Here is a 25702-nt window from a genome sequence, read left to right as displayed (position 1 = left end):
CAAAAAAGGTCAGTTCAAATTTTACCTTCAACTAGTAATATTAGTACTGACCTACAAAATACTGAAGTATCTTCGAAGGATGAGGATTCCTCTAACAGTGAGGCTCCCTCATCGGACCTAGAACCTGACAATTCATAAATATTTCCTTAAAATTTAAAACGGTTATCAATCTCCCTGAGATTTTCCCTATATCGGATGCTGTCCCTGATATAATTGCTAAGGAATGGTGTAAACTAGGTGTCTATTTTAACCCTTCTTCAAGGTTTAAAACACTATATCCTTTACTTGCTGCTAACAGAGTTATGGGAAATGGTTCCCAAAGTTAATGGGGCCATTTCCACTTTTAAAGACCCTTTAGATAGAAAACTTTAATCTTATATAAGGACATATTTACATACTGGTTATATTCCTAGACCAGCCATATCTATTGCTGATGTAGCTGTTGCTTCTACTTTCTGGTTATACAGTCTAGCTCAGCAGTTCTGACTCTGAATGTTCTAATCTCTTGAATTTACTTCAATATGCAAATAATTTTATTTGCAATACAGTATTTGATATCGTGAAAATTACCATATAAAATATGTCTTAAGCTATTCTTATCAGAAGAGCTTTATCACTTATATCATGAAATGCTGATATTGTATCTAAAACTAGATTACTATTTCTTTCTTTCCAAGGAAATAAATTATTAATTAGATTCTATTATTTCTGAAAGTCTAAAGGGAAACTTAAAGCTCCCGATTGTTTTTGTTCCTTTTGTCAAAATAGAGAACAGAAAACTGACTCCTCCCCTAAACCCTCTGGCTCAGTCTGGAAACCATCTTCAAATTGGAATAAATCTGAACAGAATAAGAAACCTAATCCAGCCTCTAAGACTTCATGAAGGTATGGCCCCAACCAAGTACTACCAGTAGGGGGCGGATTAAAACATTGTCAAAAATCTTTGTTCGAAACTGTCAAAAATCCCATAATTAAAAAAAAAAAAATTCTTTTTTCTTCTTCATTGTACCAAAGAAGGAAAATTCTGGATCTAAAAACTTTAAACAAATTTCTAAGAATTCTAACTTTCAAAATGGAGACTATAAGGACTATTCTGCTTTTTCTTCAAAAAGGTCACTTTATGTCCACAATAGATTTACAGGATGATTACCTTAACATCCCAATACACCTAGAACATTACTAGTTCTTGAGGTTCTCTTTTCTGGAAAAGCATTATCAGTTTGTTGCTTTTCAGTTTGGTCTAGCTACAGCTCCAATAATATTTACCAAGGTTCTCAGTGCCCTTTTATCTGTAATCAGAGTTCAGGGGATTGCAGTATTTCCTTACCTGGACGATATCTTGGTACAAGCTCAATCTTTTCATTTAGCAGAATCTCACACCAATCAACTATTGTTGTTTCTTTAAAGACATGGTTGGAGAATCAATTTACCAAAGAGTTTATTGATCCCACAGACAAAGGTCAAATTTTTAAGTTTCCAGTTAGATTCAGTGTCCATGACTCATTCCCTGACAAAAAAAAGACAAAATTAATATCAGCTTGTCTGAACCTTCAGTCTCTCTCATTCCCTTCAGTGGCTCAGTGTATGAAAGTACTAGGTCTCATGATTGCAGCTTTGGACGCAATTCCATTTGCTTGATTTCAATAGTGTAAGGATTATACTCAGATATCCCAAAAGATATTCTTAGATCCCAACACGCACCTATCTCTGACTTGGTGGCTAAATCACCAGTCTATTATTCAGGGGGCTTCTTTTGCTCATACTACCTGATCTGTGATCACCACAGATGCAAGTCTTTCAGGTTGGGGAGCTGTCTGGGGGTCTCTGACAGCACAATGGGTTTGGAATCCTCGGAAGGCGAGGTTACCAATCAATATTTTGGAACTCTGTGCTCTCCTCAGAGTTCTTTAGTCTTAGCCTCTATTGAAAAGGGAGCCTTATCTCCATTTTTAGATGGACAATATTACGGCAGAAACATATGTCAATCATCAAGGGGGAACTCGAAGTTCACTAGCCATGATTATGGTATCTTGAATCCTTTCTTGGGCAGAAAGCAATTCCTGCCTCATCTCTGTGATTCACATCCTAGGTGTAGACACTTGGGAGGCAGATTTCCTCAGTCGTCAGTTTCTACATCCATGAGAGTGGTACAACTACGGGGCCTACCAGAAATAGATCTGATGGCCTCTTGTTTGAACAACTAACTTCCCAGGTACTTTGCAAGTTTCAGGGATCATCAGGCAGAGGTGTTGGATGCTCTAGCAGTTTCCTGGTCTTACCAGCCTGCTTATCTATTCCCCCCCTCTGGTCCTTCCCAGAGTGATTTCCAAAATAAAAATGGAACAGTCATTTGTAATCCTGATAGCTCCAGCATGGCCTCACAGGATTTGGTACATGGTTTTGGTCCGAATGTCCAGTTTCTTGCTATGGCCTCTTCCTCTAAGGCCAGACCTATCTCAAGGTCCCTTCTTCCATTTAGATCTAAAGTCTCTAAACTTAATGGAATGGCAATTTAATGCATAGTTCTCAATCATAGAAGATTGTCTGACTCTGTGATTAACACTATGATTCAGTGGCGTCACTAGGGTTGGTGTCACCTGGTGCGGTAACTTATGGTGTCACCCCCCTTCCCCCCAGAAAGCAGACACACACAAACACAAAAACACAGGCAGACACACACAAACACTCTGACACATTTAGAAACACACTCAGACACACACAAAAACATTCTGACACACACACACAAAAGCACTCAGACACACACACACACAAAAACACTTGGGCACACACACACAAACACTCAGACACACACACACATACAAAATATGTAACCTGCACTGCATTAATTATAAATCTCATGCCTAGAGCTGCTCGCTGGCTCAGCAGAGCATCAAATGAAAGATAAACAGTGCACTATAAAAATAAATCACTAAAGAAAAGGTTTAGGCAAGCAAACTATGAAAATTTTGCTCTCTGACTGTTCCAAGTCTGTCAGTGCACAGCCCCAGGCCACGTGCCTACCGCTTCTTATGGCCAAGCACTTCTGCTCTCTGCCCACCCCCAGACCCCCGTCTGCCCTCCCCTCCTACCTCTTCAGTGTGCACTTAGTGTACCGTAACCGTACCGGTCTGGTGGGCATCATACGTGTCTCCTTCACTTTAGAGACAGTGTTAGACAGTCATGCGGTCAGGTGCCAGGCATCCCCCTCATGATTTCCCAGTTCCCATTTAGAAAGACAGCACAGCAGTGAGTGACTCCACTGCTCCACACATCACTGAGCAGTGAGCACAGATAGGCAGGCAGGTTTAGGCTAGCAGCGCAACTTGGCAAGCCTCACGGCAAGCCCACAACATTCATAGTAAAATTGGGCAGAGGAGGAGCAAAGTACAAACAAGCAAAAGCAGCCGGGAAAACTATTTGTGGAAATTGCAGCGCTGGCTCAAGGGGCAAAAAAATGAAGTGTCTACAACTTCCCCAGTCCCACTAATGTTCACAAATGCTGGCCCCTCTAATAAAAATATCTATGCATCTCTACATTGTATTTCTTTGAATTTCAATAAAATAAAAAAAGAATTATTTTTTTTGGTGGTGTCACCCCCTGGAGGGGGTCACCCTGGTGCGGCCAGCACCCCCCTAGTGACGCCACTGCAGTATGATTCAGGCCCGCAAACCTGTTTCTAGAAAGATCTATCACACTGTTTAGAAAACTTACATTTCATGGTGTACTAGCCATGATTATTCCTGGCATTCTTTTAGAATTCCTAGGACTCTTGAATTTCTTTAGAATGGTTTAGATAAAGGTGTATCTGCTAGTTATTTGAAAGGACAAATATCTGCCCTTATATCTGCCTGCTCTGTATTGTTTCCTAGGAAAAACATAATTTATGTAAGAACTTACCTGATAAATTCATTTCTTTCATATTAGCAAGAGTCCATGAGCTAGTGACGTATGGGATATACATTCCTACCAGGAGGGGCAAAGTTTCCCAAACCTTAAAATGCCTATAAATACACCCCTCACCACACCCACAATTCAGTTTAACGAATAGCCAAGAAGTGGGGTGATAAGAAAAAAGTGCGAAAGCATATAAAATAAGGAATTGGAATAATTGTGCTTTATACAAAAAAATCATAACCACCACAAAAAAGGGCGGGCCTCATGGACTCTTGCCAATATGAAAGAAATGAATTTATCAGGTAAGTTCTTACATAAATTATGTTTTCTTTCATGTAATTAGCAAGAGTCCATGAGCTAGTGACGTATGGGATAATGACTACCCAAGATGTGGATCTTTCCACGCAAGAGTCACTAGAGAGGGAGGGATAAAATAAAGACAGCCAATTCCTGCTGAAAATAATCCACACCCAAAATAAAGTTTAATGAAAAACATAAACAGAAGATTCAAACTGAAACCGCTGCCTGAAGTACTTTTCTACCAAAAACTGCTTCAGAAGAAGAAAATACATAAAAATGGTAGAATTTAGTAAAAGTATGCAAAGAGGACCAAGTTGCTGCTTTGCAAATCTGATCAACCGAAGCTTCATTCCTAAACGCCCAGGAAGTAGAAACTGACCTAGTAGAATGAGCTGTAATCCTTTGAGGCGGAGTTTTACCCGACTCGACATAAGCATGATGAATTAAAGATTTCAACCAAGATGCCAAAGAAATGGCAGAAGCTTTCTGGCCTTTTCTAGAACTGGAAAAGATAACAAATAGACTAGAAGTCTTTCGGAAAGACTTAGTAGCTTCAACATAATATTTCAAAGCTCTAACAACATCCAAAGAATGCAACGATTTCTCCTTAGAATTCTTAGGATTAGGACATAATGAAGGAACCACAATTTCTCTACTAATGTTGTTGGAATTCACAACTTTAGGTAAAAATTCAAAAGAAGTTCGCAACACCGCCTTATCCTGATGAAAAATCAGAAAAGGAGACTCACAAGAAAGAGCAGATAATTCAGAGACTCTTCTGGCAGAAGAGATCGCCAAAAGGAACAAAACTTTCCAAGAAAGTAATTTAATGTCCAATGAATGCATAGGTTCAAACGGAGGAGCTTGAAGAGCCCCCAGAACCAAATTCAAACTCCAAGGAGGAGAAATTGACTTAATGACAGGTTTTATACGAACCAAAGCTTGTACAAAACAATGAATATCAGGAAGATTAGCAATCTTTCTGTGAAAAAGAACAGAAAGAGCAGAGATTTGTCCTTTCAAAGAACTTGCGGATAAACCTTTATCTAAACCATCCTGAAGAAACTGTAAAATTCTCGGAATTCTAAAAGAACGCCAAGAAAAATGATGAGAAAGACACCAAGAAATATAAGTCTTCCAGACTCTATAATATATCTCTCTGGATACAGATTTACGAGCCTGTAACATAGTATTAATCACAGAGTCAGAGAAACCTCTTTGACCAAGAATCAAGCGTTCAATCTCCATACCTTTAAATTTAAGGATTTGAGATCCTGATGGAAAAAAGGACCTTGCGACAGAAGGTCTGGTCTTAGCGGAAGAGTCCACGGATGGCAAGAGGCCATCCGGACAAGATCCGCATACCAAAACCTGTGAGGCCATGCCGGAGCTATCAGCAGAACAAACGAGCATTCCTTCAGAATCTTGGAGATTACTCTTGGAAGAAGAACTAGAGGCGGAGAGATATAGGCAGGATGATACTTCCAAGGAAGTGATAATGCATCCACTGCTTCCGCCTGAGGATCCCGAGATCTGGACAGATACCTGGGAAGTTTATTGTTTAGATGAGACGCCATCAGATCTATTTCTGGAAGCTCCCACATTTGAACAATGTGAAGAAATACCTCTGGGTGAAGAGACCATTCGCCCGGATGCAACGTTTGGCGACTGAGATAATCGGCTTCCCAATTGTCTATACCTGGGATATGAACCGCAGAGATTAGACAGGAGCTGGATTCCGCCAAAACCAGAATTTGAGATACTTCTTTCATAGCCAGAGGACTGTGAGTCCCTCCTTGATGATTGATGTATGCCACAGTTGTGACATTGTCTGTCTGAAAACAAATGAACGATTCTCTCTTCAGAAGAGGCCAAGACTGAAGAGCTCTGAAAATTGCACGGAGTTCCAAAATATTGATCGGTAATCTCACCTCCTGAGATTCCCAAACTCCTTGTGCCGTCAGAGATCCCCACACAGCTCCCCAACCTGTGAGACTTGCATCTGTTGAAATTACAGTCCAGGTCGGAAGCACAAAAGAAGCCCCCTGAATTAAACGATGGTGATCTGTCCACCACGTTAGAGAGTGTCGTACAATCGGTTTTAAAGATATTAATTGAGATATCTTTGTGTAATCCCTGCACCATTGATTCAGCATACAGAGCTGAAGAGGTCGCATGTGAAAACGAGCAAAGGGGATCGCGTCCGATGCAGCAGTCATAAGACCTAGAATTTCCATGCATAAGGCTACCGAAGGGAATGATTGTGACTGAAGGTTTCGACAAGCTGAAATCAATTTTAGACGTCTCTTGTCTGTCAAAGACAGAGTCATGGACACTGAATCTATCTGGAAACCCAGAAAGGTTACCCTTGTCTGAGGAATCAATGAACTTTTTAGTGAATTGATCCTCCAACCATGATCTTGAAGAAACAACACAAGTTGATTCGTATGAGATTCTGCTAAATGTAAAGACTGAGCAAGTACCAAGATATCGTCCAAATAAGGAAATACCACAATACCCTGTTCTCTGATTACAGACAGAAGGGCACAGAGAACCTTTGTAAAAATTCTTGGAGCTGTAGCTAGGCCAAACGGCAGAGCCACAAACTGGTAATGCTTGTCCAGAAAAGAGAATCTCAGGAACTGATAATGATCTGGATGAATCGGAATATGCAGAGATGCATCCTGTAAATCTATTGTGGACATATAATGCCCTTGCTGAACAAAAGGCAAGATAGTCCTTACAGTTACCATTTTGAACGTTGGTATCCTTACATAACGATTCAATATTTTTAGATCCAGAACTGGTCTGAAGGAATTCTCCTTCTTTGGTACAATGAAGAGATTTGAATAAAACCCCATCCCCTGTTCCAGAACTGGAACTGGCATAATTACTCCAGCCAACTCTAGATCTGAAACACAATTCAGAAATGCTTGAGCTTTCACTGGATTTACTGGGACACGGGAAAGAATCTCTTTGCAGGAGGTCTCATCTTGAAACCAATTCTGTACCCTTCTGAAACAATGTTCTGAATCCAAAGATTGTGAACAGAATTGATCCAAATTTCTTTGAAAAAACGTAACCTGCCCCCTACCAGCTGAGCTGGAATGAGGGCCGCACCTTCATGTGGACTTAGAAGCTGGCTTTGCTTTTCTAGAAGGCTTGGATTTATTCCAGACTGGAGATGGTTTCCAAACTGAAACTGCTCCTGAGGATGAAGGATCAGGCTTTTGTTCTTTGTTGAAACGAAAGGAACGAAAACGATTATTAGCCCTGTTTTTACCCTTAGATTTTTTATCCTGTGGTAAAAAAGTTCCTTTCCCATCAGTAACAGTTGAGATAATAGAATCCAACTGAGAACCAAATAATTTGTTACCCTGGAAAGAAATGGAAAGTAGAGTTGATTTAGAAGCCATATCAGCATTCCAAGTTTTAAGCCATAAAGCTCTTCTAGCTAAAATAGCTAGAGACATAAACCTGACATCAACTCTGATAATATCAAAAATGTCAGCACAGATAAAATTATTAGCATGTTGAAGAAGAATAATAATATTATGAGAATCATGATCTGTTACTTGTTGCGCTAAAGTTTCCAACCAAAAAGTTGAAGCTGCAGCAACATCAGCCAATGATATAGCAGGTCTAAGAAGATTACCTGAGCACAGATAAGCTTTTCTTAGAAAGGATTCAATTTTCCTATCTAAAGGATCCTTAAACGAAGTACCATCTGACGTAGGAATAGTAGTACGTTTAGCAAGGGTAGAAATAGCCCCATCAACTCTAGGGATTTTGTCCCAAAATTCTAATCTGTCAGACGGCACAGGATATAATTGCTTAAAACGTTTAGAAGGAGTAAATGAATTACCCAATTTATCCCATTCTCTGGAAATTACTTCAGAAATAGCACTAGGAACAGGAAAAACTTCTGGAATAACCACAGGAGATTTAAAGACCTTATCTAAACGTTTAGAATTAGTATCAAGAGGACCAGAATCCTCAATTTCTAAAGCAATTAGTACTTCTTTAAGTAAAGAACGAATAAATTCCATTTTAAATAAATATGAAGATTTATCAGCATCAATCTCTGAGACAGAATCCTCTCAACCAGAAGAGTCATCAGAATCAGAATGATGATGTTCATTTAAAAATTCATCTGTATAAAGAGAAGTTTTAAAAGATTTTTTATGTTTACTAGAAGGAGGAATAACAGACATAGCCTTCTTGATGGATTCAGAAACAAAATCTCTTATGTTATCAGGAACATTCTGAACATTAGATGTTGATGGAACTGCAACAGGTAATGGTACATTACTAAAGGAAATATTATCTGCATTAACAAGTTTGTCATGACAATTAATACAAACAACAGCTGGAGGAATAGCTACCAAAAGTTTACAGCAGATACACTTAGCTTTGGTAGTTCCAGCACCAGACAGCGATTTTCCTGAAGTATCTTCTGACTCAGATGCAACGTGAGACATCTTGCAATATGTAAGAGAAAAAACAACATATAAAGCAAAATTGATCAAATTCCTTAAATGACAGTTTCAGGAATGGGAAAAAATGCCAATGAACAAGCTTCTAGCAACCAGAAGCAAAGAAAAAAATGAGACTTAAATAATGTGGAGACAAAAGCGACGCCCATATTTTTTAGCGCCAAATAAGACGCCCACATTATTTGGCGCCTAAATGCTTTTTGGCGCCAAAAATGACGCCACATCCGGAATGCCGACATCTTTGGCGCAAAAGAACGTCAAAAATGACGCAACTTCCGGCGACACGTATGAGGCCGGAAACAGAAAAGATTTTTTGCGCCAAAAAAGTCCGCGCCAAGAATGACGCAATAAAATGAAGCATTTTCAGCCCCCGCGAGCCTAACAGCCCACAGGGAAAAAAAGTCAAATTTTTAAGGTAAGAAAAATGTTAAATTAAAATGCATTATCCCAAATATGAAACTGACTGTCTGAAAATAAGGAATGTTGAACATCCTGAGTCAAGGCAAATAAATGTTTGAATACATATATTTAGAACTTTATAAACAAAGTACCCAACTATAGCTTAGAGTGTCACAGAAAATAAGACTTACTTACCCCAGGACACTCATCTACATGTTTGTAGAAAGCCAAACCAGTACTGAAACGAAAATCAGCAGAGGTAATGGTATATAAATAAGAGTATATCGTCGATCTGAAAAGGGAGGTAAGAGATGAATCTCTACGACCGATAACAGAGAACCTATGAAATAGACCCCGTAGAAGGAGATCACTGCATTCAAAATAGGCAATACTCTCCTCACATCCCTCTGACATTCACTGCACGCTGAGAGGAAAACCGGGCTCCAACCTGCTGCGGAGCGCATAACGTAGAATCTAGCACAAACTTACTTCACCACCTCCATAGGAGGCAAAGTTTGTAAAACTGAATTGTGGGTGTGGTGAGGGGTGTATTTATAGGCATTTTAAGGTTTGGGAAACTTTGCCCCTCCTGGTAGGAATGTATATCCCATACGTCACTAGCTCATGGACTCTTGCTAATTACATGAAAGAAATTGCTAATGTTCCTGATGTTCATTGTTTTGTTCAGGGTTTAATCCGGATTAAACCTATTAGGCCTATTTCTCCTCCTTGAAGTCTTAATCTAGTGTTGAAAGCTTTACAGGCTCCTCCTTTCGAGCCTATGCATAAAATGGACATTTAACTACTTTCATGGAAAGTGTTGTTCCTTTTGGCCATCTTTTCTGCTAGAAGAGTTTCTGCATTGTCTGCTTTCTCTTGTGAGTCTCCTTATCTGATTTTCCATTAGGATAAAGCTGTTTTGTGCACTACTTTTCAATTTTTACCTAAAATTGTTAACTATCAGGACATTAATAGGGAAATTATAGCTCCCTCCTTGTGGCCTTAACCAAAAAATGCTAATGAAAAACCTTTACATTCTTTGGATCTTGTTAAAACTTTTGATTCACAAAGCTTATTTGGAGGTGGGTCAGTCTCTGCCTTAGAGAATTACAGCTCATTCTACTAGGTTGCCACCATCTTGTGCTTTCAAGAAGGAGGCTTCAGTTGATCAAATTTGCAAAGCAGCCACTTGGTCTTCTCTGCATACCTTAACTAAATTTTACCATTTTGATGTTTTTGCCTCGTCAGAAGCAGTTTTTGGTAGAAAGGTCCTTCAGGCAGTTGTCTCAGTTTGATAATTGCTCAGAAATTTTTATTTTTTTGTTATAAAAGACATTATTTGGGTTGTGGATTTAATATCTCAGAGAAAACTTCCACAAGCGTAACAGCTCATGGACTCTCGCCACCTATATGAAAGACATTTGATTTTTCTTTTAATTTGGGGAATTTACATCTAATCCAGGGTCTCTCAAGAAAGTTTTAATTTGCACTTTGTTACTCCATTCGGGGTTAACTTTTTGTTTAAAGCAAATCTTTTTTCCTGTTCCTCATTATTGGCTTTTACTCCTTTTAAACACCACTTGGTTAATCATAGAACTGAGGTATGTGTGAGGTGAGGTGGGGGGTTATAGGCTTTTGAGGTTTGGGAAACTTTGCCTCATCCTGGTAGGATTGTATATCTCATACGTAACAGCTCATGGACTCTCGCCACCATGGAATAAATTAATTTATCAGGTTAGGTCTTACATAAATTATGTTATTTATTTAAAGAGAAAATATGGTTATATCTATTATTAGGGGGGTGCTGTCTTTTAAATTTCTTCAGATTAGAGACCCACCACTTTAGACTTTGAAAAACCCTGGGTTATAGGATCCCCTTTCAAACAATGATTAGATTTTGCACTTTACTTTCCTCTTATTCCTCATCAAGTAGGCAAAAGAAAATAACTGAGGATCATGGGAAGTGGGAGGGATTCAAAGATCTGGTGTGTTGGAGTGACTTTTGCCTCCTTCTAGTGGTCAGGAGGGGAATATGTCCACACATGATGGCTCATGGACTCAACATCTGATGAAAGAAATATAATTAAAAAAAGGCAGGTGTCTCTAAAATGGCGATTAGGGATATTAAGGGCTAGATTAAAAGTGGAGCGACATTGTTAGCGCTGGGAGCATAAACACGATTGTGAGGTTGGGGTATTCTTTACGCTCAAATAAATATTACAAGTGGAGCACTATCAAAATTACAGAAAATTCGTTTGTGCAAACTTGCGGTAATTTACGCTCCCCATATTTTCTATGGGGAGCATAAAGCGCTAATTAGCGTTTGTATTACAAGCTGAAAGTATATGCGATCATGCAAGCACAATTGCATTTACCGATCAAACTTTTTAAGCGACTTATAAATGTAAATAGTTTGTCCAGATGAAACAATTACACTAAAGTACACTTATCACCCCTATACCGCCACGCCCCACTTTGGCAAACAACCTAAATAAATTATTAACCCCTAAACCTCCATCCGCCCACATCGCAAACTACCTAAATAAACTATTAACCCCTAAACTGCCATACCCCGCATCGCAAAGTACCTAAATAAACTCTTCACCTCTAAACCGCCATCCACCCACATAGCAAAGTAATAAACTAATATCTAAACCCCCTAACCTAACACCCCCTAACCTTACACAAATTAAAATACCACAAAATGTACAAAAAATCCTAACAACCTTAAAAAAAAATAAACCCTGTAAAATTAAATTAAAAAATAAAAAAAAAACTACCATAACAAAAAAACTAACAAAAAAAAAACTTACATTAGGGGTTAATAGTTTATTTAGGTACTTTGAGATGTGGGGGGGTTGCCGTTTAGGGGTTAATAGTTTATTTAGGAACTTTGCGATGTGGGGGTGGCAGTTTAGGGGTTAATAGTTTATTTAGCTACTTTGCAATGTGGGGTGGCGGTGTAGGGGTTAATAAAGTAGAGGGGACTTTGCGGTGGGCTATGTGGCGGCTTAGGGGTTATTAGAGTAAGGGCTTATATACACACACAGTCGTATGTAAAAGTTTAGGCACCCCTGACAATTTCCATGATTTTCATTTATAAATAATTGAGTGTTTGGATCAATTTTATTGGATTAACAGAAAATGTGCAATATGCATCAAAACAAAATTACAGAGGTGCATAAATTTGGGCACCCTTGTCATTTTGTTGATTTGAATACCTGTAATTACCTAGCACTGATTCATTGGAACACACAATTGGTTTGGTGAGCCCATTAAGCCTTGAACTTCATAGACAGGTGCATCCAATCATGAGAAAAGGTATTTAAGGTGGCCAATTGCAAGTTGTTGTTCTCTTTGACTCTCCTCTGAAGAGTGGCAACATGGGGGCCTCAAAACAACTCTCGAATGACCTGAAAACAAAGATTGTTCAACATTATGGTTTAGGGGAAAGCTACAAAAAGCTATCGCAGAGATATAAGCTGTCAGTGTCCACTGTGAGGAACATAGTGAGGAAATGGAACACCATAGGTACAGTTCTTGTTAAGGCCAGAAGTGGCAGGCCAAGTAAAATATCGGAGTGGCAAAGGCAAATGATGGTGAGAACGGTCAAAAACAGCCCACAGACCACCTCCAAAGACCTACAATATCATCTTGCTGCAGATTGATTCCACTCAATATCAGCAGATACTTGAGAATAATGTTGAGGAATCGGTCACAAAGTTGAAGTTACGCCGGGGCTGGATATTTTAAACAAGACAACGACCCAAAACACTGCTCAAAATCTACTCTGGCATTTATGCAGCGGAACAAGTACAATGTTCTAGAATGGCCATCCCAGTCCCCAGACCTGAATATCATTGAAAATCTGTGGGGTGATTTTAAGCAGGCTGTCCATTCTCGGCAACCATCAAACCTAATTGAACTGGAAATGTTTTGCAAGGAGGAATGGTCCAAAATACCTTCATTCAGAATCCAGACACTCATTACAGGCTATAGGAAGCGTCTAGAGGCTGTTATTTCTGCTAAAGGAGGCTCTACTACATATTGATGCAATATTTCTGTTGGGGTGCCCAAATGTATGCACCTGTCTAATTTCATTTGATGCATATTGCACATTTTCTGTTAATCCAATAAACCTCATTTTACTACTGAAATATTACTGTGTCCTTTAGTTATTTGATAGATCAAAATGAAATTGCTGATCCAAACATCCAATAACTTATAAATGAAAATCATGGAAATTGTCAGGGGTGCCTAAACTTTTGCATACGACTATGTGTGTGTATATATATATACATATACATACATATATATATATATATATATATATATATATATATATATATACACTGTATATATAAATAAATGTATTATTTTTTCTAAAAAAAAATGTATTATTTTTTTCTCAAATACATTTCCAATGCAGAACATAACAGCTAGTGCACAAGGGCAAAAGTGAAACAATAGTATTAAATATACTTTAAAAAAATAAATAAAATTAAAAAAAAAAGGTCCATAAAAATTAACAACAAAAATCATTAAAGAAAAAAATAAACTATTAAAAGTTAATTAGTACTGATATTTTTTTACATTAGTAATGCTTACTCTTACCTTTGTTTATTTGACATCTTGCCTTTCATAGAGATATTGGTGTTAGATTTTAGAAGGTTTTAAAGGGTCAGAAACATGTATGCACTGAACATATATTATGGGTTTGGCTACAAGTGCTCCCCACTGATCAGTTCTTTGAACATTTCAGCAGCAATTTTTAACAGAGGTGATTCCTGCTAAGAATTATAGAGGAGAATTTAGAAGACTGTTGTACTAGTTGCAACAGAATTATAAATCAGTAGAAAGTGTCCACCTGTCAGATCTTCTATTACAAATAAAAATATTCTATTCAAGTTAATTACGGTGCTTCTGTGGATGCCTTCTCCACTAAATCAGCCTTTGATGTCAGCAGGTACATGTACAAACTTAAGAAACAAGACAGCTAGGTTCTGGTTGAATTTGTTCAGTAAACACAATTAAATATTTATTAATCACGCTAGTAAATGTAATATTCAAAAGAGAATACATTTCAAAATAAGTTTTTGGGCAATTTGAATATGAAAAGGTGAAGATAAAGGCAGCTTATACATTTTTGTTTTGTTTCTGAGGAGGAAGCTGTGCAGATTTTTATATTATGCACAAAAACTAATTACACATATTGTGCATTAAAAAAAAAAATTGAGGTAGATACTGAATGACTAAAAACTCTATAGTTTTATCAAAGTACATGCACTACATTTACCCGCACTGAGCCCAGCGCTTTGAGGGGCCCCACATCAGGGGTAAAGGTATGAGAAGGTGCATCCTGTATTTAGTTTATGAAGATCAAGAGGTATAATAAATAGTGGTATTCTTTATATAGGACATATTGAGAGTTGAGAAAGGGGTGAGGGATACAGGGGGAGGCCTTGCCTCTGTATGATTACTTCTCTGACAGGGCAGTAATGTTTGAATACATTTTGCTAATAAACACTAATTTAAATTAGTGTTTTTTTCCTTGTATTTTTAAAGGATGCACTTGAATCTTTGATTTCTTTCTTTTTTGTATTGCCAAATAATATTTTTGATAGTTTGGTTTTGGTGAAAAACAATCATAAAACACACAAAAATATATTTCCAGTTGTTTACCTTAGGTTCTTCAGATGGCTTGGAAAATGCATTTAAGGCATCTTGCAGTTGAATTTGCAGGTGGCTAACTTGTTGTTCTCTTTGATGCAGCTGCTCTGTGAGAGCAAAATTATTTTGCCGCAGTTGAGTCTCACTAGACTTCACAGTTTCGTAACATGTATTCAAGTCATTGTAAAGCTGTCAATAAAATAGAGTACACAATCCTATATTATATTAAAATAATGAAAACAATTTGAATAACAAGTTATAAATGTCAAACAAAATATAGAAAATGTAGTTTTTCTTTAACTTAAAGGGATAGGAAAGTCAAAATTAAAATTGCATGATTCAGATAGAGCATGTAATGTTAAGACACTTTTAAATGCACTTCTATGTTCAAATGTTCTTTGTTCTCTTCGTATCCCTTATTAAAAAATAATAGACACATATCCTACACTAGTGGGAGTTAGTTGCTAATTAGTGCTTGCACACATTTGTCTCTTGTGATTGGCTAAATAGATATATTCAACTACTGCCAGTAGTGCAATGCTGTTCCTTCAGCAAAGGATAACAAAATACTGAAGCAAATTGGATAATAGAAGTAAATTGGGAAGTTGTTTAAAATGGTATGTTTTAACCAAATCATGAAATAAAATGTTGGAGTTTCTTTCCTTTCCCTTTAAATGCAGTAAATTAAATTCTTGATGCAATATAATAGAAGCCTCCAGGCCAACAGACAGGAACACAACATTGACTACTCATAAGCTATGAAAGCATCATCTTTCCTGTCCTTCTGCATTTGTAAGGAATCCCAACGTTTTTGTTAAATAATATACCTTAATCTTTAGGGAGTTTTTTTTGTGAATGGTTCTACTCTACTAAAAGATTAAATATAATTTGTTGCAATCATAGTTATGAACTGATTTTTTTTTAATAGAGATGAACTGACCAATAAGAAGTGCTAAAGCGATTAAACACCAGCATTAAACAAGTATTAAAGGGACAGTTTACCATACATTTTTCCCCTTTAATTGATTTGTTCCTAATGATCCATTTTACCTGATGGAGTGTATTCAATTGTTTACAAAATGCTCATTTACCTTTTTATCAGCCTTTAAAATAGAAGATGTTGTTTGTGGTATCCCTACCTATAATAAAAGTTTCTATATTTAAATATAGGCTAAAGAAAAGCTGTGTAAACATAGCCAGCAGAAGAAATTATACTACCAGAGGGAGAAATGATTTTCCTGCAAACGCAATCCATTTTAATGAGTTGTGGTTTCAATGAACAAAAACAGCTATTTCATATACTAAAAAACAAAATGTATGCTTACCTGATAAATGTATTTCTTTCTTGACACGATGAGTCCATGGATCATCTAATTACTATTGGGAATATCACTCCTGCCCAGCAGGAGGCGGCAAAGAGCACCACAGCAAAGCTGTTAAATATCACCTCCCTTCCCTCCAACCCCAGTCATTCGACGAAGCAAAGGAGAGAAAGGAAGCAACAAGGTACAAAGGTGTCTGAAGTTTATAACATACCAACAACCTGTCTAAAGAACAGGGCGGGCCGTGGACTCATCATGTCGAGAAAGAAAGAAATTTATCAGGTAAGCATACATTTTGTTTTCTTTCTGACACGATGAGTCCACGGATTATCTAATTACTATTGTGAATCAATACTCAAGCTAGAGTACACAGATTATAAGGGAGGGACAAGACAGGGAACCTAAACGGAAGGCACCACTGCTTGAAGAACCTTTCTCCCAAAGGAGGCTTCAGCTGAGGCAAAAGTGTCAAATTTATAGAATTTTGAAAAAGTGTGAAGAGAGGACCAAGTTGCAGCCTTACAAATCTGTTCCACAAAAGATTAAATTTTTGTATGCCCAGGAAGAGGAAACAGCCCTCGTAGAATGAGCCGTAACTCTCTCAGGCGGCTGCTGTCCAGCAGTTTCATAGGCAAAGCAAATGATACTCTTCAGCCACAAAGAAAGAGAAGTAGCCGTAGCTTTCTGCCCCTTATGTTTCCCAGAGAAAATGCACGCACCACATCCAGATTGTGTAAAAGCCGTTCCTTTTGAGAAGAAGGATTAGGACACAAGGAAGGAACAACAATCTCCTGATTAATGTTCCGTTCTGAAACTACTTTAGGGAGAAACCCTAACTTAGTACGCAAAACCACCTTATCCGAATGAAAAATAAGGTAAGGAGACTCATACTGTAATGCCGAGAGCTCTGACGCTCTACGAGCAGATGAAATAGCAACAAGAAATAAAACTTTCCAAGATAACAACTTAATATCTAAGGAATGCATAGGCTCAAACGGAGACCCTTGAAGAACCTTAAGAACTAAATTAAGACTCCAGGGAGGAGTTACTGGTTTGAAAACAGGCTTGATTCTGACCAAGGCCTGACAAAACGATTGCACGTCTGGGACGTCCGCCAGACGTTTATGTAACAAAATAGACAAGGCAGATATTTGACCCTTTAGGGAACTTGCCGATAAACCCTTCTCCAAACCTTCTTGGAGAAAAGACAGAATTCTAGGAATTCTAACTCTACTCCAAGAGTAGCCCTTGGATTCACACCAATATAAATATTTACGCCATATCTTGTTTTACGAGCCTGAATCATGGTCTCAATGACCGATTCCGAAAAACCACGTTTGGATAAAATTAAGCGTTCAATCTCCAAGCAGTCAGCTTCAGAGAAACTAGATTTGGATGAAGGAAGAGCCCTTGAAGTAGAAGGTCCTTCCTCAACGGAAGTCTCCAAGGTGGAAGAGATGACATTTCCACCAGGTCTGCATACCAAATCCTGCGAGGCCACGCCGGTGCAATGAGGATCAAAGATGCCCTCTCCTGCTTGATTTGAGCAATGACCCGAGGTAGAAGAGCAAACGGAGGAAATAGGTATGCAAGACTGAAATTCCAAGGTACCGCCAGGGCGTCTATCAGTACAGCCTGAGGGTCCCTTGACCTCGACCCGTACCTCAGAAGCTTGGCATTCTGCCAAGATGCAATGAGATCCAATTCCGGCTGACCCCATTTGAGAATCAGGCTGGAAAACACTTCCGGATGGAGTTCCCACTCTCCCGGGTGAAAAGTCTGCCTGCTCAGGAAGTCCGCCTCCCAGTTGTCCACTCCTGGGATGTAGATCGCTGACAGACAGCAATTGTGGGTATCCGCCCACTGAATTATCTTGGCTACCTCTGTCATGGCCAAGGAACTCCGCCTTCCTCCCTGATGGTTGATGTAAGTCCCTGAAGTTATGTTGTCCGACTGCAACCTGATGAACCGGGCCGAGGCTAACTGAGGCCAGGCCAGAAGAGCATTGAAGACTGCTCTCAGCTCCAGAATGTTTATGGGTAGAACAGACTCCGATCGAGTCCATGTTCCCTGAACCTTTACAGATCCCCAGACTGCTCCCCATCCCAGAAGGCTGGCGTCTATTGACAAAATCACCCAAGAGAGTCTGTGAAAGCAGGTTCCCTGGGAGAAATGATCCTGAGACAACCACCAAAGAAGAGAATCCCTTGTATCCTGCTCCAGCCGTAATCGCGTAGACAGATCCGCATAATCTCCGTTACACTGACTGAGCATGTTTAACTGCAGAGGTCTGAGGTGGAAACGGGCGAACGGGATGATGTCCATTGCCGCTAACATCAGACAGATTACCTCCATGCACTGAGCCACTGATGGCCAAGGAGAGGATTGAAGCGCTAGGCAAGAATTGAAAATCTTTGATTTCCTGACTTCTGTCAGAAAAATCTTCATTTATAAGGAATCTATTATGGTTCCCAAGAAAATTACCCTTGTGTTTGGAACTAAGGAACGGTTTTCCAAATTTACCTTCCATCCATGAGATCGCAGGAAAGATAACAAAATTTCCGGGTGGGATCTTGCTTGTTGAAAGGATGGCGCCTGAACCAGAATGTCATCAAGATAAGGCGCCACTGCAATGCCCCGCAATCGGAGCACCGCCAAAAGGAATCCAAGAACCTTTGAGAAAATTCTAGGAGCTGTGGCAAGGCCAAATGGAAGAGCCACGAACTGGAAGTGTTTGTCTAGAAATGGAAACCTTCAGAAACTTGTGATGGTCCCTGTGGATGGGAACATGCAGGTACACGTCCTTTAAATTCACCGTTGTCATAAATTGACCCTCTTGGACCAAAGAAAGAATGGAACGAATAGTGTCCCCGAACTGTTGCAGATTTGCACAAACACCTCGGGATGGAGAGACCATTCCCCCGGATGAAACCATTGTCTGTTGAGGAAATCTGCATCCCAGTTGTCCACACCCGGAATGTGGATCGCTGAGAGAGAACAGCTATGGGTCTCTGCCCATTCCAGAATCCGAGACACCTCCCTCATAGCTAGGGAGCTTCTCGTTCCCCCCTGATGGTTTAGGTACACCACCAAGGTAATATTGTCTGACTGGAGTCTGATGAAGAAGGATGACGCTAACGGGGGCCAAGCCCTCAGAGCGTTGAATATTGCTCGTAGTTCCAGGATATTTATCGGTAGGGTCGACTCCTCTTGAGTCCACCTGCCCTGTGCCCTTCTGGCACCCTAAACAGCTCCCCATCCTGGTAGACTTGCATCGGTGGTCACAATCTCCCAGGATGGTCTCAAGAATGATGTCCCCTGGGACAGCTGTCCCGGACGGACCCACCAAGAAAAAGATTCCCTCGCTCGATTGTAGAGAGAGATCTGCTGGGATAGATCTGAGTGATCGCCGTTCCATTGTCTCAACATGCATAACTGCAGAGGTCTGAGATGGAACCTGGCGAAAGGATGTTGCTGGGAACCAGAGAACTCTTTCCCTCGTTGATCTTCCATCCGTGGAATCGAAGGAGAAGAAGAGCCCTTGAGTGGTCCTCAGCGAGACTGCAGGATGGACCAGGATATCATCCAGATAAGGAGCCACAGCAATACCTCTGGCTCTCGCTACTGTGAGGAGCACTCCTAGAACCTTGGTAAAGACTCTTGGGGCAGTCGCCAGACCGAACAGTAGGGCCACAAAAGTGTTGGTCCATAAAAGTGAATCTTAGGAACCTGATGTGGTCCTTGTGGATTGGCACGTGAACGTAAGCATCCTTCAAGTCCACTGTCTTCATAAATTGCCCCTCTTGAACTATGGACAGAATCAATCTGATCGTCTCCATTTTGAATGATGGAACTGATATAAACTTGTTTAGGCAATTTAGGTCCAGAATTGGGCGGAACGTGCCCTCCTTCTTTGGTACCAGGAAAAGGTTTGAATAGAACTCTAGACCCCTTTCTCCTAGAGGGACTGGAACAATTACTCTAGAAAGGCGTCTCTCTTCTCAGGTCTTGAGGATAGGTTTGACAGGAGGAATCTGCCCCTGAGTGGATGAGTCTTGAACCCTATCCTGTAACCCTGGGTGATAACCTCCAGAACCCAAGGATCCTGTACGTCTCTCATCCAAGCCTCTGCAAACAGAGATAGTCTGCCCCTACGTGATCCAGAAACGGATCAAGGGCCGCCCCTTCATGCTGACTTTGTCTCGGTGGGCTTCTTTCTCTGCTTGGATTTGTTCCAAGATTGAGCTGGCTTCCAAGATCCCTTGGACTGCTCGGTCTTCGCAACAGGCTGCTGGAGTTGAGACTTGTCAGAACGAATGGGACTAAAAGTCCCTTTCTTATCATGCGGAAGGAAAGCACCCTTGCCTCCCGTGACCATGGATATGATAGAGTCCAGGCCTATACCAAAAAAGAAAGGAAAGGATAGTAATCTAGACTTGGAAGTCATGTCAGCAGATCACGAATTTAACCACAGAGCCCTACGAGCTAGAATAGTGAAACCTGATGTCTTGGCATTCAGGCGAATAACCTACATATTAGCATCACAGATAAAAGAATTAGCTACCCTTAAGGCCTTAATCTTTTTCCTGTATCTCCTCAAGGGGAGTCTCCACCTTGACCATAGCTGACAGTGCATCACACCAGTAGGTAGCCGCTCCAGCCACCGCAGCAGGTTGAAAAACAAACCCACGTGAGTTGAAAAATCTTTCTCAACATGGATTCTAATTTTTTATCCATGGGCTCTTTGAACGACGAACTATCCTCGAGGGGAAAAGTTGTACGCTTAGCGAGCATGGAGATAGCTCCATCCACCTTAGGAATGGCCCCCATAGCTCAAGCTGAGAGTCCGGAAGGGGAACAGCTTTTTAAACGAGGTAGAGGGAGAAAAGGACGAGCCAAGTTTCTCCCACTCACTCTTAATAATAGTAGCCATCTTCACAGGAACTGGGAAGGTCTGAGGCACCACCCTGTCGTCGTAAACCCTATCTAGCTAAGGGATCAAAGGTTCTTCCGGAAGTTTCGGTTCCGCAACCTCCAACGTATCAAGCACTTCTTTCAATAAAAAGTGCAAATGCTCCATCTTAAACTTAAAATCTGGCTAGAAGATTCCGTCCTAGAGAGAGCGCTCTCCGAAGAGTCGGAGACATCCTCATCAGCAGATACTCTATCAGAAAGATCGAAAGGAGTAGATGACCCCTGGCACGGAAGGCTATGTCTTTCCCTTCCCTTGCGCTTCGCAGGGCGTGGTAAGGCATTGAAGGCCGCAGAAATCGCGGTTTGCAACTGGGCAGCAAAATCTGGCGGCCAAGGGGCCCCTCCCGCGGGAGGATCAGTAGGGCCCTGGTAAGCTGCATGTGTAATTGGAGATGAATGTAGGGAACGCAACTCGCGGGACGGAGAACCTTCAGAGGTGGACAGCTCAGTAGTACTAAATATCTTAATCTTTTTAGATATTGCAATCTTATCAAAGCATGTGGAACACAGTTGAGCAGGCGGATCAACCTCTACCTCCTCACAATAAACACAGGTATTAGATTTAATTAAAGAGGGAGTATCCTCTAACATATCAGAGTCCTCCATAGCTTGTGTCTTTAATACGGACTAGATAGATTAATTGGCACCTTTATACACCAATGGCCGTGGCACTCGCCACCTCCTATGAGCCAGACCACAGAGAAACCATTACGTCTCACGTAATTGCGGATCAGGGAAGAGGAAGTTGAAGGGGCCACACCCGGTCACATGGAGTGCCATGCAGGACCGCCCCTGCACTATAGAGAAAACGTGCCAAAAAAAGGCTGCGCCGATCTTCACCTAACTATTCACACAATGCTAGAGCCTCATCTCACACATGACGCAGCATCAAACACAATAAAGATATTATGCATAACCCCCCCCCCCCCCCGTTCAATAATCCCCCTTCTAGGGATATTAACCCTTGATTCTATACAGATAAAAGGAGTCACACTGTGAACCTGTTTTCTTGTGTTATCATACATGTATAAAATATGAAACAATCTTACCAGAATCCAACGCCGTGGAACAGGAACACGGCCCTTCAAGTGTGACAGATAGTAGCATCGCTACTGACATGGACTACTGAAAGTAGGCAGCAAAACTCATCAACGCTGATTGCCTATGGAGCTGTTAATATGAGCCAGGATGGTTTCGCAGAAAGACTCTCCCTGCATCTCCAGACTCTAACTTTCATCTATGCTCTCACTGAGAGGCTGACAGGACTACATAAAACTCCAGTCCCATCTCGAAGAATACTACTCTCCATAAGAGACTACTCCAAAATCTTCTAACACTTCTCTGCCAACCTCCTGAGACAAAAGGCAAAGAATGACTGGGGTTATAAGGAAGTAGGGGCGGTATTTATGCCATGGTCTGGGTGTCTTTGCCTCCTCCTGGTGGCCAGGTTCAGTATTTCCCAAAAGTAAGGAATGCAGCTGTGGACTCTTCCCATATTAAGATAGAAAGTAATTTTCGGTTTTGTTTCATTTTCGGCCAAGGGCATCCTGAATTTTCGATTTCTAACACTTCTCTGCCAACCTCCTGAGACAAAAGGCAAAGAATGACTGGGGTTATAAGGAAGTAGGGGCGGTATTTATGCCATGGTCTGGGTGTCTTTGCCTCCTCCTGGTGGCCAGGTTCAGTATTTCCCAAAAGTAAGGAATGCAGCTGTGGACTCTTCCCATATTAAGATAGAAAGTAATTTTCGGTTTTGTTTCATTTTCGGCCAAGGGCATCCTGAATTTTCGATTTCGGTACATCCCTTTATTTATCTATTCCTATAGTAACTATTCAGGAATCAGGATATGATATAAGTAACCCTCTGTAAATAAGAATGCCTCTCCTGCACTTGTTATTCACACGTGTTTAAATATACATTTGAACTTCAGTAAAATGTCTGAAGAACATAACCATATCAGTAGGTCAGGTAACTGACCATCTTCCAATTTTCATGTGTTGACAGTGCTATAGTGTATTAACGAACACCTAATGTCCTGGAAAGTGCAGCATATCCTTAACACTACACACACACACTGCATCCACTACACACACACACTGATAATTTAATTTCCATCTGTATGGGAAGAGTCCACATCTGCATTCCTTACTTTTGGGAAATACTGAACCTGGCCACCAGGAGGAGGCAAAGACACCCAGCTAAAGGCTTAAATACCGCCCCCACTTCCTCATAACCCCAGTCATACTGCCGAGGGAACAATGAACAGTAGGAGAAATATCAGGATGAAAAAGGTGCCAGAAGAAAAAAATTAAATTTAGGGCCGTCCACCGGAGAACACGGGCGGGAGTTGTGGACTCTTCCCATACAGATGGAAATGAAATTATCAGGTAAGCATAATTAATGTTTTCCATCTTAATATGGGAAGAGTCCACAGCTGCATTCCTTACTTTTGGGAAACATATAGCTGCCTTACAAATCAGATCCGTAGAGGCCTCATATACTTAAAGGCCCAAAAGGAAACTGCTGCTCTCATAGAATGAGTCGTAATCCACAGAGGAGGCTTATGTCCTGCCATCTCTATGCCATCTCTTTGCAAAACGAATGACATTCCAATCAAAAAGGTAAGGAGATCGAAGAGGCCTTCTGACCGACGTTTCCCGGAAAGAGAACAAACAGAAAAAGAGGTTTGTCTAAATTCCTTTGTGGCCCGAAGATAGAACTTCAAGGCACAAACCACATCCAAAAATACGTTGTAAACATTCCTTCGACAAAGGAGGATTAGGACATAAAAAAGGAATCATAATCTCTTGATTGATGTTGCGAATTGACACAAACTTATGAAGAAACCTAACTTGATTCGTAAAACAGTCTTATCGGCATTAAAAGCCGGATAAGGAGGGACACAGTGCAAAGCAGCAATAACAGATACTCTGCATGCATAAGCAATATATTGTAGACAAAACAGGTTAAAATGGCACCTGCTTTACAGTAATTCACAATTGTACTATTAAAACTTAAGCATAAATTTTACCCCCACCTCTTACCGTGCTAGCCTCTGGGCAGGATGGTAGCATACACACACTTGTGCACTCACCGCTTACCTCTTCCAGCCTCTGGGCATCCACACACGGGTCCCCTCTTCGGTATCTCCTGCAACGCTGGCTTTAGGCGGCGGCGTGTGACGTCATCTCCTGACGCAACTTCCTGGATCTCACTTCCGGGTGTTCTGTGTTTAGGTGCCGGTGGGGGTATACGTAATGAGTACTTACAGGGGGATCCTCTTGTGGCGTGCTCACTATTGTCCAAACAGATTCCACATTCCACACCAAAGAGATAAAAGAGCACCGCCACAAAGATCGTGAATAAAACTTAGACTTTTATTTCCAATAAAGATAAAATTGAAAGCAGATCAAGCTGCCACTATGACAGTGGAGATGGGATGAGGAGCTCACTCCTTTAAACTGCTTCTTCTGATGTGTTTTGGCCTACACAGCCGTAATTGTAGATGCAGTTTACTGACAAAAACAATCCTTTTAAAACACTTAGTACCAAGTGTTTGGCTAAAACCAATATCATAGAGTGAGCCCTCAAACTCCACCATTCAGTCATGTAGGATATACATCACCTCCTTTTAACCTCTTATATTACAGGTAAGTATTTGACTGATAAACAATTCTAAAGGAAAACACATTGCAGAATACAACAATACATTGGTATTTGCAGGGATAATAAAGATCTAATCTTTCGCTAGGTTACATTAGGTGCCCCTTTCTCATTACTGCTATTGCATTGAGACTTAAATTAATGTGCCACTCCCCATATCAATTATCCCACTTGCTCAGCTCCTTTTTAAATGTGTGACCCAGGGATTAGAGAGACAGCACTTATATTGAGCTCACTAAGGCCTAGATTTGGAGTTCGGCGGTAAAAGGGCTGTTAACGCTCCGCAGGCTTTTTTCTGGCCGCACCATAAATTTAACTCTGGTATCGAGAGTTAAAACAAATGCTGCGTTAGGCTCCAAAAAAGGAGCGTAGAGCATTTTTACCGCAAATGCAACTCTCGATACCAGAGTTGCTTATGGACGCGGCCGGCCTCAAAAACGTGCTCGTGCACGATTCTCCCATAGGAAACAATGGGACTGTTTGAGCTGAAAAAAAACCTAACACCTGCAAAAAAGCAGCGTTCAGCTCCTAACGCAGCCCCATTGTTTCCTATGGGGAAACACTTCCTACGTCTGCACCTAACACCCTAACATGTACCCCGAGTCTAAACACCCCTAGCCTTACACTTATTAACCCCTAATCTGCCGCCCCCGCTATCGCTGACCCCTGCATTACACTTTTAACCCCTAATCTGCCGCTCCGTAAAACGCCGCCACCTAAGTTATCCCTATGTACCCCTAATCTGCTGCCCTAACATCGCCGACCCCTATGTTATATTTATTAACCCCTAATCTGCCCCCCACAACGTCGCCGACACCTACCTACACTTATTAACCCCTAATCTGCCGAGCGGACCTGAGCGCTACTATAATAAAGTTATTAACCCCTAATCCGCCTCACTAACCCTATCATATCATAAATAGTATTAACCCCTAATCTGCCCTCCCTAACATCGCCGACACCTACCTTCAATTATTAACCC

At 40.7% G+C, this 25702-nt stretch overlaps 1 protein-coding gene across 1 annotated transcript in view; it reads right to left on the bottom strand.

Moving 5' to 3' along the window:
* Window positions 1–25702, bottom strand: part of CNTLN (centlein) — a 969919-nt gene that overhangs the window by 664631 nt on the left and 279586 nt on the right. The window contains exon 8 of the mRNA XM_053702639.1: window positions 14773–14949. Coding sequence (XP_053558614.1) covers window positions 14773–14949 — 177 coding nt within the window. The remainder of the gene's footprint in view (window positions 1–14772; window positions 14950–25702) is intronic.

The sequence above is a fragment of the Bombina bombina genome, chromosome 2, assembly GCF_027579735.1.
Source record: "Bombina bombina isolate aBomBom1 chromosome 2, aBomBom1.pri, whole genome shotgun sequence".
Taxonomy (NCBI): Eukaryota; Metazoa; Chordata; class Amphibia; order Anura; family Bombinatoridae; genus Bombina; species Bombina bombina.
This window is presented reverse-complemented; position numbering and strand designations above follow the sequence as displayed.